This window comes from Trichechus manatus, unplaced genomic scaffold (assembly GCF_000243295.1).
Source record: "Trichechus manatus latirostris isolate Lorelei unplaced genomic scaffold, TriManLat1.0 scaffold00076, whole genome shotgun sequence".
Classification (NCBI taxonomy): domain Eukaryota; kingdom Metazoa; phylum Chordata; class Mammalia; order Sirenia; family Trichechidae; genus Trichechus; species Trichechus manatus.
In genome coordinates, this window is record NW_004444012.1 from 10,656,067 (window position 1) to 10,673,560 (window position 17,494).

Sequence of the window (17,494 nt, forward strand, 5' to 3'; positions counted from 1 at the left end):
GTTCGAGAAGGGAGAGTGTTGACATGTCGTGGGGTTGTTAACCAATGTCATAAAACAATATGTGTACTGACTGTTTAATGAGAAACTATTTGTTCTGTAAGCCTTCATCTAAAGTACAATAAAAATTTTTTTTTGAAGTTGTGTGATAGATATATTTACAACAATGACCAAAAAAAAAACAAAAAACGAAGAGTAGCTGTTGAGGCTATTTATGTACAACCAAACACCTCGTGGGATTTGGTTTCTTGGTTTGGAGGTTTAGGGTCATGATTTCATGGGACATGCCAGTTAATCAGCTTAATAACATGTTTAGTGCTTCTGTTCTACCTCCTAGTGCGTTGCATACTGCCTAGGATCTTAAAAGCCTCCAAGAGGCCATCCAATGTATAACAACTGGTCTTTGTTCACCTGGGGCAACAGAGGAAGAAAGAGAGTCAGGAAGAGGAGGAGGATATGCAATATGTGGCTAATCGCCTTCATGAAAAATTGCCTCCTTTGCCATGAGACCAGAAGAACTGGGTGGTGCCCAGCTATTATTACTGAACACTTTGATCAAAAATCCCATAGAAGACTCCTCATCAAAAGGGGGAAAATGCAGAACAGAATTTCAAATTATCATGGACTCTAGACTTTCCGGAGCCATGGAGAGTGCATGAACTCCTGAAATTATTGCCCCTAGATAATCTTTAAACCTTAAACCAAAAATATCCCCTGAAGTCTTCTTTAAATTAAGCAATAGTTTAGCTTAACTAGTAAAAAGTCTGCCTTGAGCATTTTGCTCTTTTAAAAACTATATGGGATCAAATCGACAACAGCAGCTTGAAAGATTAGATAGGAACCTTAGGGGGCAATGAATTTATGTTAATGGGGGAGGAATAACTCAGGAAAGGAGGGTGAGAATGGCTGCACAACTCAAAGAATATAATCAATGTCACTAAATAGTACATGTAGAAACTTTTGAATTGGTGTATGTTTTGCTATGTATATTCTCAATAACAACAATAAAATTAAAGAAAAATAAAGAAGACATTAATGGAAAAATGGAGAATTCAGAATTAAGTCTTGTAGTTTAGTTAACAGTATTGTACCAATATTAATTTCTTAGTTTTGATCATTGTACCATGGTTATATAAGCTGGATGAACGGTATAAGGGCACTCTGTAGTATCTTTGCAACTCTTTTGTATGTCTAAAATTATTTAAAAATAAAAAGTTTTAAAAAGTATTCTATGTGAAGTGGCTAGCTCACAGTAGGCAATAAATAGTAACCCACTAACCCATTGTGGTTGAGTTGATTCCGACTCATAGCGTCCCTATAGGACAGAGTAGAACTGCCCCATAGGGTTTCCAAGGAGCGAGCAACTGGTGGATTCAACCTTTTGGTTAGCAGCCTGAGCTCTTAACCACTGTGCCACCAGGGCTCCTAATAAATGGTAATTATAAGCAAATACGTTGCCTCCAATAGTGTTGAATCAAAGGAATACTTACTGATGGCAGTCACTGACATGGAGGCGGTAGTTGGCCTTGTTGGTACAACAGAAACCATTCTAGCCACAGATATTGCGTGACCTTGGCTGAAGTATTTTATGAAACTAGTTCTTTATCCTTGAGGAGGCTTCTAGGAATTGAAATGTGCTCATTATCTGTTCTTCGTTCACGGGCTCAGACTGGATGTCTCCCTGATATCATGAGTTTCCCCAGCTGTGCAGCTGTATAAACCTTGAACTTGGACCCACTAATCTGAGGGGTTTTTTATCCACAACAATTGATAGACCAAAATGAACAACGTTTTGTACTCTGTGTGTTTGATATTCCCCCCCTGCCATGACAAGAGGCTCATCCCTGTCACACACACAACTTAGTGACTAACAGGTGGAATTGGCTTTAGCAGCCAAGGAAAGAAAGATCACATGCACGTGGCCCAGAGAAGGTTTCTCCCCCGGGGGTCAAATCAGCCAAGGAACTTTGATTGCATTGGCAAAACAGTAAGAAATGTAAGAATTTTCTCGTCACTTAGGGAAATTTCATTCAGCAGACATACAACACCTTCTATATGCTTAACCCTGAGAATAAAATAGAGGCCTAGCGCCCACCTTCACAGAGCTTACAGTCTTGTGGGCATTAAATGAGCAGAAACAATAAGACGCAGTTAAGTGTTGTGAATTTCAGGACAGTACAGAGACCGAGACTTTCCTTCTGTTGTACGTAGGATCACCGTGAGTCGGAACCGACTTGACGGCACGTAGCAACAACGGAGCACTGGAGGAGGGCATTGATTGGCGGTTCAGTGGTAGAATTCTCACCTTCCACTCAGGAGACTGGGGTTCGATTCCCAGCCAATGCACCTCATGCGCAGCCATCACCTGTCTGTCAGTGGAGGCTTGCGTGTTGCTGTGATGCTGAACAGGTTTCAGTGGAGCTTCCAAACTAGGAAGAAAGGCCTGGCAATCGACTTCTGAAAATCAGCCAGTGAAAACCCTTTGGATTACAGCAGTCTGATCTGCAGCCAATTATAGAGATGGCTCAGGACTGGGCCACATTCCATTCCTTTGTGTGTGGGGTCGCCATGAGTCGGGGACCAACTCGACAGCAGCTAACAACAGCAGAGCACTGGGCTGGTGGGAGAAGGAAGCCCCGCCTCTGCTGTTCATGCCACTGGTGGTTTGAGGGTGGGAATCAGTCAATGAGATGCTGTCATAGTGTGGGCAGTAGGCAAGCCCCTGGCTAAAGATGCTGTGTACCCATGGGCCTGGGCACATGGCACCTGTGCCCGTGCTGTACCCGTGGGAGATGTGCAGTAAATGCCCAGAGTGAGTGCTGATTTGCATCAATGAGGGAATGTATCATTCAATCTCATCTAATCCCAAGGTAATGTTAAATTCAAGTTTTCTCTAACAACAGCATTTATTGAGTGTTTAAGATCATCTGGATCCCTAGTGGCACAGTGGTTGAGAGCTCAGCTGCTAACCAAAAGATCGGCAGTTTGAATCCACCAGCTGCCCCTTGGAAACCCTTATGGGTCACTATGAGTCGGAATGGTAACGAGGTTTTTGGTAAGACAATCCAGGCGCTGTGGTTTACATAAATTAACTTGTTTAATCCTTACAACAACCCAGTAACAGAGTGACTATCATTATACCCATTTTATAGGTGAGAAAACTGAGACAGCTATAAAGGAAGAAGTAACTCACCTAAAGTTACGTGGGCACAGCCAGTAAGCGGCAGACCCAGACTTTGAGCCTAAGCAGTCGCCTCCTCTATTCTGCCTCTCCAAGAGCGGTAAAAACCTTTGGGTATTTTCATAGAGGGATAGGAGTATACGCTGGCAATTCCTACAAGCCATAGGCACAGGCTTCCTCAAAGCTGCAACCCCAAGGATCATAAGGCTGGTGCTACTCCCTACTTCAGCTGTCATTTCCCACCTTCCCCCATAGCCTTTAACCTTGGACCTGTGCGATGGTCACGTGGGAGCAGGCATGGCTGCGGTCTAGAACAAGCCTCTGGTCAGCCAGACTTGGAATGGGGCCACCTCCTTAAATCCCAGAGAGCAGCTGCCGAGAGAAGAAGCCAAGGTAGAGGTCAGGCAGGTGATTCCTTTCCTCAGAGCCACTTACACTGTCATCTGAGAGCCCTGAAAGCAACTCCTCACGGTCTGACATCCCGGCTCTTGATGGCCAGTCTAGTTCAGTATCCAGTTCCAGTTTCTGGGTCAGCTGCCTTATGTGGCATGCCTGAATAATCAATGTATAGCCTGTACTGGGTGCACTTTTTTTTCTTTTTTTTTTTTTTTTTTTTTTCCGGTGTATTTGGCCCTAGTGTTTATTTTGGGGGTGGGGAGAGACAAGAGGTGACTAGGTCAAGTGGACAAGAAGAGATGCAGCGATGTTCCCATCCAAGGACTCAGCTGAGTGGTATTTCTACCAAATAATTCTACCGAACACTGACACCAGAACATTCTAGAAGAGATGCCAAATTTAATATCGAACAATGTTCTGATATCCTACAGTTTTGGAAAGTAAAAACCGTGGTCTCAAAAATGCCTAGAAAGGAAAATCTGTAGAGACAGAAAATAGGTTAGCGGTTGCTGGGTGGGTTAGCGAACAGGATGATAGGCGGGTGATAGCTAAAGGATATCGGGTTTTCTAAGGTGATGAAATGTTCTAAACTTGACTACGGTGATGGTTGCACAAGTCTGTGAATATGCAAAAAAACACTGAATTGCACACTTTAAATGGGCATATGTGAATTATATCTCAGTAAAACTGTTAAAAAGAAAGAAAATGAGGACCTCAGCCCTATACCGTGAAAGAACTGAAGTCTACCAACAACCACGTGATCTTAGAAAAGAACCCTGAGCTCCAGAAAGGAACATGACCCTTGATTGCATTTCTCTATTACAAACACAGCAATGAACAGCCTTGTAGGTACTTCCTCGTGCACATGTACTAGTGTTTTTGAAGGGTATGGTATACAAAATGGATGTGGTTAATAAATATTGCCAAATTGCAAAAAAAAAAAGCCTAGACTATTCCCCTGAATTCAGTATCTTACATTCACCCTTTTCCATTAATTTGGGGCAGCCAGTAATCTGTTAGCAGAGTGATTAAAAGTTCGGCTGCTAACCAAAAGGTCGGCAGTTTGAATCCACCAGCCACTCCTTGCGGCAGTTCTACTCTGTCCTATAGGGTCGCTGTAAGTTGGAATCGACTCGACGGCAAAGGGTTTGGTTTTGGTTTGGAATCTGATAGTCTGTATAACTGCCTATTCCATAACACACCAGCAGTTCTTCGCTAATTTTCAAATTTCAGCTTACTCAGATATTGCCTTTTAATTTCCTGACAATACCAACCCTTAATGGCAATGCAGAAACATCTCTAGCCAGACCCTTCTCTCTACCGTGCAGAGAGCCACACGCTGGCCTCTCGCTCGCTCTCATACCCACAGTCTGCCTTCATGTCTATTTTTAGTTTTCCTGGCTCAAGCATCTTCAAGCTACTGAAACACAGCCCTCACTCTCTTTCTCTCCCTCTGGCATGCATGCTGCTGGTAAGAGCCCCCCAGGCAAAAATTGCTTCAGACATCCTTTATTGCTCCTTCCTCAGGGAGAACCTGTGGTTTCGGGATCACGGCTCTGTTTTTAAGCTGGATGGAAGCTGGGTGACCTTCTGATGGGCTTTAAACTTTGAATTGGATGTGGACATCTTTCTGTCCGATGACAGAATTGCTCCAACTTCCCCTTTGCAGTTGCTTCCTTCCCTTGGAGGTAGCTGTATCTTGTTTTCTGTAATAACCTTTTCCTTCCGAAGTTGTCCGCCATGCCAACTGTCATTGGCGCATCTGTGGCCCCACGGACAGGGGCTGAGCCCATATCCCCGGGGCCAATCCCCCACCCAGCCCAGGACAAAACGACCGAGGCTGGCGGTGGAAATCAAAGTGGCATCTATTCGGCCATCATCAGCCGCAATTTTCCTATTATCGGAGTGAAAGAGAAGACATTTGAGCAGCTACACAAGAAATGTCTAGAAAAGAAGGTTCTTTATCTGGATCCTGAATTCCCACCGGATGAGAGCTCTCTGTTTTATAGCCAGAAGTTTCCTGTCCAGTTCGTCTGGAAGAGACCTCCGGTGAGTAGCTTACTGGTTGCTGGTTGATTTTTCTCCCTCAAAGGCGTCCTGCTACTCAGCACCTCCCCACAGCTCAGCTGTGCACTTGGGCACTGAGGGAATTTTCCTGGCGATGACTCTGTCAGGCTCTGTCCTCAAGTGTGAAAGGGGAAGTAGAGGGGAGGGAGCCTGGGATATCATCAAGTCTCTACATAATTCACGTGGGAGGCAGGGCTGATTCTCACCCTCTCTCGTTTGAAATAATCCATTTCTGAAATAATCTTACCTTTTTTTAAAAATAATTGAAATTCTGTTTAATTCATCCTATACAAATTCTAAACAGTCCAGATCTACACTCTCTATTTAAATACCTTGTATCTTTGTAGGAGACTCTGGTGGCATAGTGGTTAAGAGCTATGGCTGCTAACCAAAAGGTTGACAGTTCAAATCCACCAGCCACTCCTTGGAAACCCTGTGGGGCAGTTCTACTCTGTCTTATAGTGTCGCTATGAGTTAGAATTGACTTGACAACAACGGGTTTGTTTGTTTGTTTTGGTGTCTTTGTAAGATTCTTTCCATTTCTTTGGCTAAAATCATGATGTTCTCTCTTAGTTTGCCAATTGCTATGTCTTTCTGATACACAGAAGCCCTAGAAAGAGGAAAGTGGCAGGCAAAGACTAATTTTTCATGCATAAAATGTTAGGATTCGAAGGACCCCTTGCAGCTGTTTTTGTCCACGTACCTCCCCTCACAAAGGAGGAAATAAAGGCACACCAGAGTGAAGCATATCAGAGAGCCTGTGACAGGGCCCGGATCAAAACCCCCTTCTCTTTCTCTAGCCTCTGGGTTTCACTTACAGCCATCTGTTGCCGTCAAATGCTAGCGAGTTGATTTTGACTCCACCCCATGTGACAGAGTAGAACTGCCCTATAGGGTTTTCTAGGCTGTAATCTTTATGAGACCAGATTGTCAGGTCTTTCTCCCTCAGAGCCAGTGGATGGGTTTGAACAGCCAGTCCTTCTGTTAGTAGCCCAGCGCTTTAACGGTTGTGCCACCAGGGCTTCTTTACAGTGATCTATGGGAAGGAAAATCCATATTCCCTTGGTTCCCTTCTCTGATCACACCTTCAGTATGACTCTTGTTCTCAATTCAAGAGATATTTATTGAGCATCTTCTATTGCCAGACACTGGGCAGGTGACTGGGGAGACACCTACAGATAAGAAGATAAAAAATCCCTGCTCTCAAGGAGCTGAGAGTCCTGAGGGGCAGACAGGCACTGAACAAGAACGGTGACTGTTAGGAGACAACATTCAGGGCTGTGGGGTTACACCCTCAGCCACAGGTAAACATTCACCTGTGTTCACACCCATCTCCCTCCTGCCCCGTAGTTAACCACAACTTTGCCCTCCAGGCAAAGGAGAACCAGACAGGAAGTGTCCCAGCAGTAACCACTCTCACTGTACCTGTAAAGCTGACTTTCTGCTCAGAATCTTGCAGGGGAGAGTGTGGCCTGTTGAATGAATAAGCAAATGGGTCTTCAGCAGACATGGCCTTCATCGTCAGGAAGTCTGGCTCAGTGGTTAAGAGTTTGGGCTCAGGAAGATTCGAGGGGTTCATGCCTCACTTCCACCACGTCTCAGCTGTGTGACCTTGTGGGGATCATTTACCTTCTGCAAGCCTCAATTTCTTCATCTAGAAAGGGAGATAATAATCTGACTTATCGCAAGGGGCTATGTAAGATTAAATGAGCTCATTTAGATGGGGTGGTTAGCACCATGCATAGCATTTAAGAGATTTTAAAAGTCAGCCATAATTATCATAAGGGAAAGGAATGCATACACCGAATGCCTACAGGCCAGACATTGTACTAGGTGCTTAGCTGATTTAGCTAATCCTCGCTATAGCCATGAGAAATAGGAATAAACCAAAGAAAAAACCAAACCCGTTGCCATCGAGTTGATTCCAACTCATAGCAACCCTATAGGACAGAGTAGAACTGCCCCATAGGGTTTCCAAGGAGCGCCTGGTGGATTCCAGCTGCCGATGTTTTTGGTTAGCAGTCGACTTCTTAACCACTATGCCACCGGGGTTTCTGAGAACTGGGAATGGCTATCCCTATTTTTCAGAAGAGAAAACTGGGGCCCAAGGTAACATGTCAGATAATAAGTGGAGTCACAGTTTGAACCCAGGTTTGCTTGAAATGATGATGCGGCCACTCTGCTGTGCCTCCTAAAGACATATTCTGACCTGTGAGTCCCTGTGTGGTCCAGGCTGTGCCAGTCAGATCGGCCCTAGTGGAATCAGCAGTCAAGTTCCCAGGCCTGCCAGAGAGAAGAGTGTGGATTAATGGCAAAGTCAGGGCCAAGATGGCCTGGGAAGAGAGGGGAGAGCTTGGGACTTATTTCGAGAGTCGTCAGCCCCTCCACCAGTTTCCTTCAACCGACTGGTCCCAAAGAAACCTGTTCCTCACTCAGGGTCACAGGGCACACCTCAGTGTTAGAGAGGCCCCCCAGGTTTCCTTCTCAGAGATGGCTGCCCTCCCACACACCAGCCCCAAAACCCACCCACCCCTGAAACCTGGAGCTGTGCACCTGGCTAAATACTCCTTGGCTGCACCCCCAAACTCCTGTTAGGAGAGAGTTTATTATCTAAGGCACAGGATCACTAGAAACCAATCTGAACTTTTCTTTAACAATCCAGGATTATTTATTACAGTCATAATGATGATGTTAATAAAGGGAGAATTCATGGCTAACTATAATTCTAGTTAGGATAACATACTGCACTTTCAGCCTTTCTCTCTTAAAAGAAAAGAGACCCCACACCTGTCCCCCAGATAACTTTCAATCTCTCCTCCCACGTTTACCAGTGTTACATCACTGCCTTTCCTTCTCTTTAGGGAGCATCTTGCATTGAGTCCCCAGGTCATATAATCGGATTCCCCTAGCCTTTCCTTCCATGACCTGTTTCTAAACTCAGAAAGCAAACCAACCATACAAAACCTCCCAATTGTTAAGCCAAATTTTCTTGACAACAAACCCTTGGGCAGTAAAAAATAAGTTCTAGAAGAGGGCTTCTGGGAGGCTGATGGGCTCTTGCCCAGTGTCAGTGAGGACAGGTGCTGGGGAAAACATATGATGTGGAATGATGGGAGCTTCAGCAGAACGACACTCTTGGCCTCTCCCCACCTCTTGGGTGGACTTATAAAGACAACCTGGACCTGCAAAGCCCACCCTTTCTTCTTTCTTTCTCATGGGAGCAAGCTGCCTGCAAGAAGCACACTTCTGCTCTGCTCCTCCTTGTAGCACGCTTTACAGAGGCAGGTCCCCATGAGAAATCAAGGAGAGGTTTCTGTGCCACCTATGTCTAAGTAGTTAATAATATGATAAATAGCCAATCACCATGTGCCAATGGCTATTCTAAGTGCTTCCAGCATATCAGTGCATTCAATCTTCACAACAACCCTGTGAGGTGAGTACCGTTATTGCCCCACTTTACAAACGAGGAAACTGAGACTCAAAGGGATAAATGCCATATTTCAGATCACCCAGCTAATGAAGGGTGGGGCTGGGATTCGAACTCAGGTAATCTGGCTCTAGAGCCCTAGCTTTTAGTGATAAAATCTACCTAATTCTGAGATTTAGCTTTGTCTCATGATAAACAGAGAAAAGATGGAAGTCGTGAAGGATTTCATTTTACTTGGATCCACAATCAATGCCCATGGAAGCAGCAGTCAAGAAATCATATTGCATTGGGCAAATCTGCTGTGAAAGACCTCTTTAAAATGTTAAAAAGCAAAGATGTCACCTTGAGGACTAGGGTGTGCCTGACCCAAGCCATGGTATTTTCAATCGCCTCATATGCATGTGAAAGCTGGACAATGAATAAGGAAGATCGAAGAAGAACTGATGCCTTTGAATTATTGTGTTGGCAAAGAATGCTGAATATACCATGGACGGCCAGAAGAAGAAACAAATCTGTCTTGGAAGAAGTACAGCCAGAATGCTCCTTAGAATCGAGGATGGGCGAGACTTCATCTGACATACTTTGGACATGGTATCCGGAGGGACCAGTTCCTGGAGAAGGACATCATGCTCGGTAAAGTAGAGGGTTAGGGAAAAAGAGGAAGACATTCAATGAGATGGTTTGACACAGTGGCTGCAACAATGGCTCCAGCATAACATGAGGACGGCACAGGACCGGGCAGTGTTTTGTTCTGTTGTATATATGGTGGCTATGAGTCGGAACCAACTCGACGGCATCTAACAACAACAACAAATCAGCTTGTCAATAATAAATGTGATATTTTGAACTCCCACCTGCCCTACACTTTTTTTGTATTTCTCCATTGGTTCAAAAATCAGAAAGGGAAATGAGTGTCATTTGCTGGGTCTCCTCCAGCCACAACAGGGATCAAGTGACTTCTCAGGGTTTGGCCCCTGGGAGTTGGAGATGGAATGGCACAGTGGCTAAGAGCCCAGGCTTTCAGGTCAGACGTCGCACGTTCAAATCCTGTCCCGCCACAAACACATGGGAATCCTGGTCATGTACTTACTCTCTTTGCCACAAGTTTCCCACCTGACAAGTAGGAAATAATCATAATAAAAGACTCAACTTCATAAGGTTATTGTGAGGATTAATAAGTTAATGTACCTTAAAGGCTTTTAAAGGGTACCTGGCCCATGGATGAGTACTCAGTAAATATGGACTACTCTTATTACATACAGCTGTGCAGCCTCTTAAGCAAGGCAACATCCTAAACATTTTTCCAGCTTAATTTGTGTCTATGACCAGGTGTTAACCACAGCGATGTATTGGAGTATTCCATGCCTGGTCTAAATAAATTGATGTCCAATTGAACATGAGGATATGTGTGTAGACGATCACCCATTCCCCTCATGGGCAAGTGATTGCTTGTCCTTTAGTGCAATTGCAGTCATCTACATCAAATAGAAAAAGGAAGACAGAAGAAGAATTGATGTGTTCGAACTGCGGTATTAGTGAAGAATATTGAGTATACTGTGGACTTCCAGAAGAGCAAACAAATCAGTCTTAGAAGAATACAACCAGAATGTTCCTTAGAAGCGAGGATGGTGAGACTTGAGCTTGCCTACTTTGGACACGTCATTAGGAAGACCAATTGCTAGAAAAGGACATCATGTTTGGTAAAGTAGAGGGTTAGCCAAAACGAGAGAAGCCCTCCATGAGATGGAGTGACACAGTAGCTGCAACAATGGTTTCAGACATACTAAGGTTCACAAAGATAGGGCAGGACCAGGTCACATATCGTTCTGTTATACATAAAGTCAGCATGAGTGGGAGCCAACTTGACAGCAACTAACAACAACATCAAATAAAAAATGTATGCTTGGTTGTGGAAATGTGAGTGTATCATAGAGCCAGGAAGGTAAAATGCATAGGGGATCACACCTGGCTGAGGAACTTGGCAATTCCCTCACTGACTGGCTATGAAGATCCACAAAGATCAGGAGGGTGGGCATGTGCTTTCATTTGCCCCATCTGCATTTGCTTCACGCATACCAGGGTTAAGGAGTTCTCACGTTATTTCTCTACACTCTCCTGCAATCACTTTCAAAATCAAGGGCAATCTAGATTCCTTTTGCCTTTGGAGGGATGAGTAATGAGGGGCCAGTTGCAAGGTACCCTCCTACCTTGGTAACTTGGGATCCCAGAAGCCCACAAGGGAATTCTCCCGTGACAGGGCAGCCTCCTTGATGCCTCAGCCCAGGGGCCCTATGCAGGCGAGCCGACTCTTGGTTTAACGTGCATGGATTCTGTGTAGAGTGTTACGTGCAGTGCTGTGCCACACTAGTCAGCTCAGCTCACTAAGGATTCCCCATAGCAGACAGATGGGCAACAACAATCCTAAGCCTCCCTCTGCCTGTAGTCCCAGGTGGAGACACCGTTCTGTAAATTACATCTCATTCCAGCCTCACCCTCACCTGGACTTGGAGAAGGCAGAGTTTGCCCCACGTGGGAGCCGGGTTAAACCAGACTCCAGATCAAACTTCACTCTACAGCCTCTTCCACAGATGTGGCCTCAGTGTCTGTGGGCTCTGCCAAGATAAACACACAACAACAACAGCAGCAAACACAGAGGCTGTGGAGTCCATTCTGACTTACGGTGACCCCATGTGCTTCAGAGTAGAGCTGTGCTCCATAGGATTGTCAATGTCTTTTACCTTTGGAAGGTAGATCACTGGGCCTTTCTTCTGAGGCACCTCTGTGTGGGTTCAAACAGCCAAACTTTCGGTTAGTAGCACCACCCAGGAACTACTCTTGGCTCTGCCAGGCAAGGTTATTTATTTGCTGTTTGGGTGTCCAATTCACAGCTCTGAGTTAAAGTCAAAACTGCATCACTGATATACAGCCACCTCCACCGTAGCCTCCACCTCTTTCCCTAGGGAATCCCATCTCCCTTCCTCCTAGCACTGGTCTGGTCGTTGAGACCCTGCACTTTCCCTTCTTTCCCAGATTTCTCCTCAGCTGTCTGTTTTACCATTGGCTATTGGAGTGCGGGGAGAGTTTACTACCCTCCCACTTATCTCCTCCACCTTGTAATTCGCTGGCACTGGCTGACCCTCCAACCATGGGCTGCCTAACCGGCCTATCGCCCTCAAATCCTGTCTCCATCTCTCTGTCACCGCAGGGCTCACCTTTCGGTAGTTCAGAGCTGAGTCTCAACTTTGCCCACATTTCTCTGGCGTTTGCCATACCTCCTACTTGTTACCATTATTACCACTCCACATCCAGCTGTGCTTTCCCAGTTGGTCTACGCTCGCTCTTAGCCCTGGTCTTCTTCACTCCTTCGGCCAGCTAGTTCCTTCAGTCAACACCTGGGCCTTGAGGGAACCTCTCTTCCAGACAGGCAGAAGCCCCTTAATACTCCAAACAGGCGAGTTTATTCCTTGAGGCTCCTATCCCCCAAAATCTGAATTAGACTGTTTTTAAGGATAGAGTGTAGGTAAGTTTCCCAAGCTGCAATTCATCATGAACCATGTTTCACCAAGTCTAAAAGATTTTGATCCTGGTATTTTCTTGATCTTACCAGACGGTAACCACAGAAGGTCCTCACCACCACCCAGCTGAATGCAATCGAAGGGAACTTTCTAATGGAAGATGCATCACGATTTCAGAGATGTTCCAATGTGAGGGGGGAAATTGTCTTAGAATGGAAAAGTAAAATAAAAAAGACCCCCTTCCCACTTAACTCCCAGTTCTGCTATCCCCTTCCTATTCTTCGTCCCAAACCATTTCTTTCTTCCATGCCATCTATCAGCATGGACCCAACCACAGCTGCAGGTTAATGCTCTTCCTTTATGACAGGATCTCTTGCCCTTTCCCAAGCTTCCCAGGTAGACTAACTTTTCCCTCCCTCACCCCCAAGGCTGTCATACCAAGGAAAAAAAGCTTTGATTAAAAATCATTACATTGTTCTGGTTAGGTTTTGTTACTAGTATTTGATTGTTTACACATATTTAGCCAAAATGTGGCTTACTCGCCGAATCTTTTGCATGCAGAATCTTCTGCTTCTCTCCAAAAGGAAAGAATCGTGATGGAGTAGAGAAAATTGTATGACGAGAATTCCTTTTAGGAAGATCCATGTAATTGCAGAAGGTGTAATTTCTCTCTGGGGCTGGGCATGATTGCTTTCTAGGGGAAAAAATAAAGAAAAAAAGTGCTGGTTTACTCACAAGAGGGAGGAGAGCTAGCAAGAAAACAAGAGTGGGGTGGGGGAAGAACAGGGCAGAAGGCCACACATCCCCCTGTCATCCCTCCCAGGAGCTGACCCTCAAAGGCATCTTCACTGAGGCACTCATGAAATGCCTGAGGCGAGTAACTTTTCTGTAAAAGTTGGAGCCTGTCTTGATTGACACAGGCAGGACTGAGAAAGCACACAGGAAGTCGGTGTGGAAAGCAGAGTGTGGAAAGAGACAGAAGCGTAAGGAAGTAAACTGCCAGGAACTCACAGAACTCTGGTGGGGTGTGGAGTCTCCAACCTCACAGAGCTAAGAAGTGGGGGTTCAAGACAAGTTTCCCTCCATCTCCAAGGAAGCATGGGGCCCCAGCTAACACCCAGGAAGCATTCTGTTAAAGTTACCATACACCGGTTAACACTTGCTTTACCATTTTCATCCAACCTTCAAGCTTATATCATCACCATCAGAACTTTTAGAAGTTTATTGTACACCCCAGACACCAAGAATGGGGTATCAAAACTGCATTATAGCTCATGGGACAGAAAAGGGTTGGGAGCTACCTGTTCTAGTCATTCCAAGGAGATGGATGGCTTGCTTTCCTGATGGTAAGATTTTGAAGGAAAAAGGGATGCCCCACCTCCTTCAATAACCCATGACTGGTCACTTTCACTCTCTGAAAGTTCATCTTATTTCTAGCCAGAACTTTTCTAGCCACAGTTATAACCCATTATTTCTGGCTCTAGCCCAGGAGACAGTGAAATCGAGTCAGCTGATTTCCTCTTTATAGTAATCCTTCCTCTTCTCCAATCATGTCATCCCTCTTTCAGTTGCTTCAGATCAAACAGTTACAAAGCTCCTCTCACTTTACCCCATGCTGTTGTTGTTGTTGGGTGCTGTGGAGTCAATTTGTGACTCATAGCAACCCCATGTGACAGAATAGAACTGCTCCATGGTATTTTCTAGGCCATTGTCTTTATGGAAGCAGATCACCAGGTCTTGCTTCTGTGGAGCTGCTGGCTGGGTTCAAACTGTCAACCTTTTGGTTAGCAGTCAAGCACTTAACTGTTGAGCCACCGGGACTCCTTAACTTTGCCCTGTAGGTATAGTTCTTCCAACTCCAGGATTTCTGTGCTGTAATCCATATGTTCTCTGCCTTCTCAAATACTACAGCTTGAAACAAAATCCTATTAAGAGTGTGATCGGTAAGAAGCATTGTAATGTGTCTTAGTCCATTGCAGTCATTATTCTTTTTGATGTTCAAATTGTCCCATCTTTGGACAGTGGGAGCCCTCCTACAAGTTGTCCATATCATGTGACATGACCCCATTAATCTTTGTTAGCCTCCTTGTTTCTGGGACAACAAAATGTTCCAGGCTCATGTTGTACATTTTTTGCCCCAAACCTAGAATAAATTATTTCTTCAACGTATGTCTCTTCATTTAAATGGTTCCTTTTAGTCTGAAATGTAATTAAAGAAAAGGGGTGAGATTTAGAGGACAGTTGACTACTGACTTCCTACAACCCAGTGGTTGCCCATCACATCAGTCCCCTGAAGGTTTCTGCTGGCCTGTGGTGACGCAGACCTGTGGTGACATCAGAGAGCCTCTTGACCAATGGCCTCCTCCATGTGCCCCACCACCTCTAAAATTAGCACTCCACACTGTGTATCTCCTCAGTCAGAGGGTCATTTGACCTGTGTTACTCAAGTCTGAAAAGTAGAAATCCTAGGTTGACACAAAATAAAAGTTACTCCATGCCAGTGTGGGAGAGAAGAGGGAGGGAACTGAGCTACAGAAAACCCAGGCTGTGTGCGTGCAGGGAGCCCTCTGCTCCTAGGGCCTCCGCGGCTCTGCTGTGTAGCTTCTTCTTCCCTCAGGGAAATTATCCACCAACCCAATGAGCCGGACTTATCAGGAGGTCTGCTTGTGAGGTACTGGATACACAGTCATCCTCACTCAGACAGTTTAGAGAGAAGTGGGATCACTGGGCTAACCACAAAAAGGAAGAACTGGGGGCATTGTGCAAAGTGGTAAAGATAACTGGATTTAGAACCAAACTGACCTAGGTCTCATTCTTGGCTCTGCCACAAGCAAGTTGCTTAACCTTCTAAGTTTCACTTTTCTATAATGGGCTAATGATACTCTCATCATATGACTGTACTGAGAGAGCAACCATAGAGTCCTGGCTCATAGCACTCAAGGTAAGGTAAAGTTACTATTAGCATAGGCAGCAAAGGGCAGGAGCGTGACACAGTGAGGAAGACCATAGGCTTTGGAGTAAGACAAACTGGATGCAAATCCCAGCTCTACCGCTTAACATGTGGCCTCAGGCAAGCGACTGACCATTTCTGGGTCTCAGTTTCCTCATCTATGAAATGAAAATGAAAGTTCTTACCTTCACAGAGTTGTTACAAGGATTAAATGAGATACTGTATATGACAGGCTTAGCACAATGAGTCAAGAAATGGTGACAATGACAACTGAAAGGCAAAATGAGGTACCCAGCTGAGAGCCAGCCTTCTCTCTGCTCAGTAGAGAATCATGACAGTACCATCCCAGGGAGGAGGAAGGGTACAGAGGGGGACATAGTTTTGATGAAAGTGACAGTTCTATAAATAACTCTTAGGACTGTCTTCCATCATATTCCACAAGACAGCAGCTCCTCCTGAGGGTCATGATGAGGTCACAACTCTAGACATTAGGTTGAACAAACTAAAATGACTCAGCAGGATAATGTTGAAAACAAGAGGTGGGGCCAGAAATGGCCAAGAAGTGTGTGAAGAGATTCATTTCCCTGATTGCCAATACGGCTGAGCATCTTTTCATTCATTCATATATTTCTCGGTCATTTGTTACTTCACTGCCCATGAAATGGCTGTTCATATCTTTTGCCTGTTTTTCTGTTGAGTTGTTTGTCTTTTTCGAATTGAGTTGTAGGCATTCTTTATATATTCTGGATACTAATCTTTCATTGGTTATATGTGCAACTGGCCCATACAAGAGTAGGAGGTTGGAAAGGAAGGCCTTGGTGAGGGAGACAAGGAACTGCTAGATTACCTGATGAGTTTAAGTATTTGGAAAAATTATTGCTTAGGAAAAGCATTGTTAGATGCATAGAAGAATAAGAGGTTCTTAACAATAGGAGAAAAGAAACGTTTATACAGAAAGGAAAGTAATCACAGCATATCACATAGCTAAGAAATAAAGAATATTTATCTAATCATACTGTATTAGTTTTCTAGGTCTAACATAACAAATTACCACAAACCTGGTCACTTAAAAGAACAGAAATTTATTCTCTTACAGTTCTGGAGGGAAGAAGTCTGAAATCAAGATGTCAGCAGATCCATCCATAGGCTCTGGGGGAGAATCCTTCCTTGCCTCTTCCAACTTCTAGTGGCTCCAGGCATTCCTTGGCTTGTGGCTGCATCACTCCAGTCTCTGCCTCTGCCCTCACATGGCCTTCTTCTGTGTCTTCACCTCTTTTGTCTCTTAGAAGGACATTAGTCTTTGGATTTAGGGCCCATCCGAATAATCCAGGATGATTCATCTCGAGATCCTTAATTTAATTACATCTGCAAGACCCTTTTTCAAAATAAGGTCATATTTGTAGGTTGTGGGGGTTCGGACATGGACTTACCTTTTGGAGGGCCACCCATTCAACCCACTACACATAAGGTAAATACTGAATTTTGATTTTACCAAAATTTATAACATAACTACTTTGGGAGGATGGTGAGCAGAGCATAGTGTAAGAGGTCTAAATTTCATTCACTGAAATAGGAAATCAATTGATAAAAACTAAAAAAAAAAAACAAACCCATTGCCTTCGAGTCGATTCCAACTTATAGTGACCCTATAAGACAGAGTAGAAAGAACTGCCCCATAGTGTTTCCAAGGAGTGGCTGGTGGATTCGAACTGCCAACTTTTTGGTTAGCAGTAAAAAGATAACAAGTAAGCGTATTATTTAGAAATATAGCGGTAAATTCCAAAAGAAATAAGTAAAAGAATTAAAAGTGGCTGCCTCTGAGGAGAGGGATTTGGCAGTGGAGAGAGTAGGGGCAAGAGACTTATATTCTTCCATGTACCTTTTTTTTTTTTTTATTGTACTTCAGGTGAAGGCTTACAGAACAAATAGTTTCTCATGAAACAGTAGTACACATATTGTTT

General features: G+C 44.5%; 1 protein-coding gene across 5 annotated transcripts in view; it reads left to right on the forward strand.

Moving 5' to 3' along the window:
- Positions 1–4,938: 4,938 nt before the first annotated feature.
- The window catches only part of CAPN3 (calpain 3), a 53,530-nt gene continuing 40,974 nt past the window's right edge, over positions 4,939–17,494 (forward strand). For all 5 annotated transcript variants that reach the window (XM_004380664.2, XM_023735163.1, XM_004380666.2 and 2 more), the window contains exon 1: positions 4,939–5,623. In XM_004380664.2, coding sequence (XP_004380721.1) covers positions 5,315–5,623 — 309 coding nt within the window. In that variant the 5' untranslated portion in view covers positions 4,939–5,314. The remainder of the gene's footprint in view (positions 5,624–17,494) is intronic.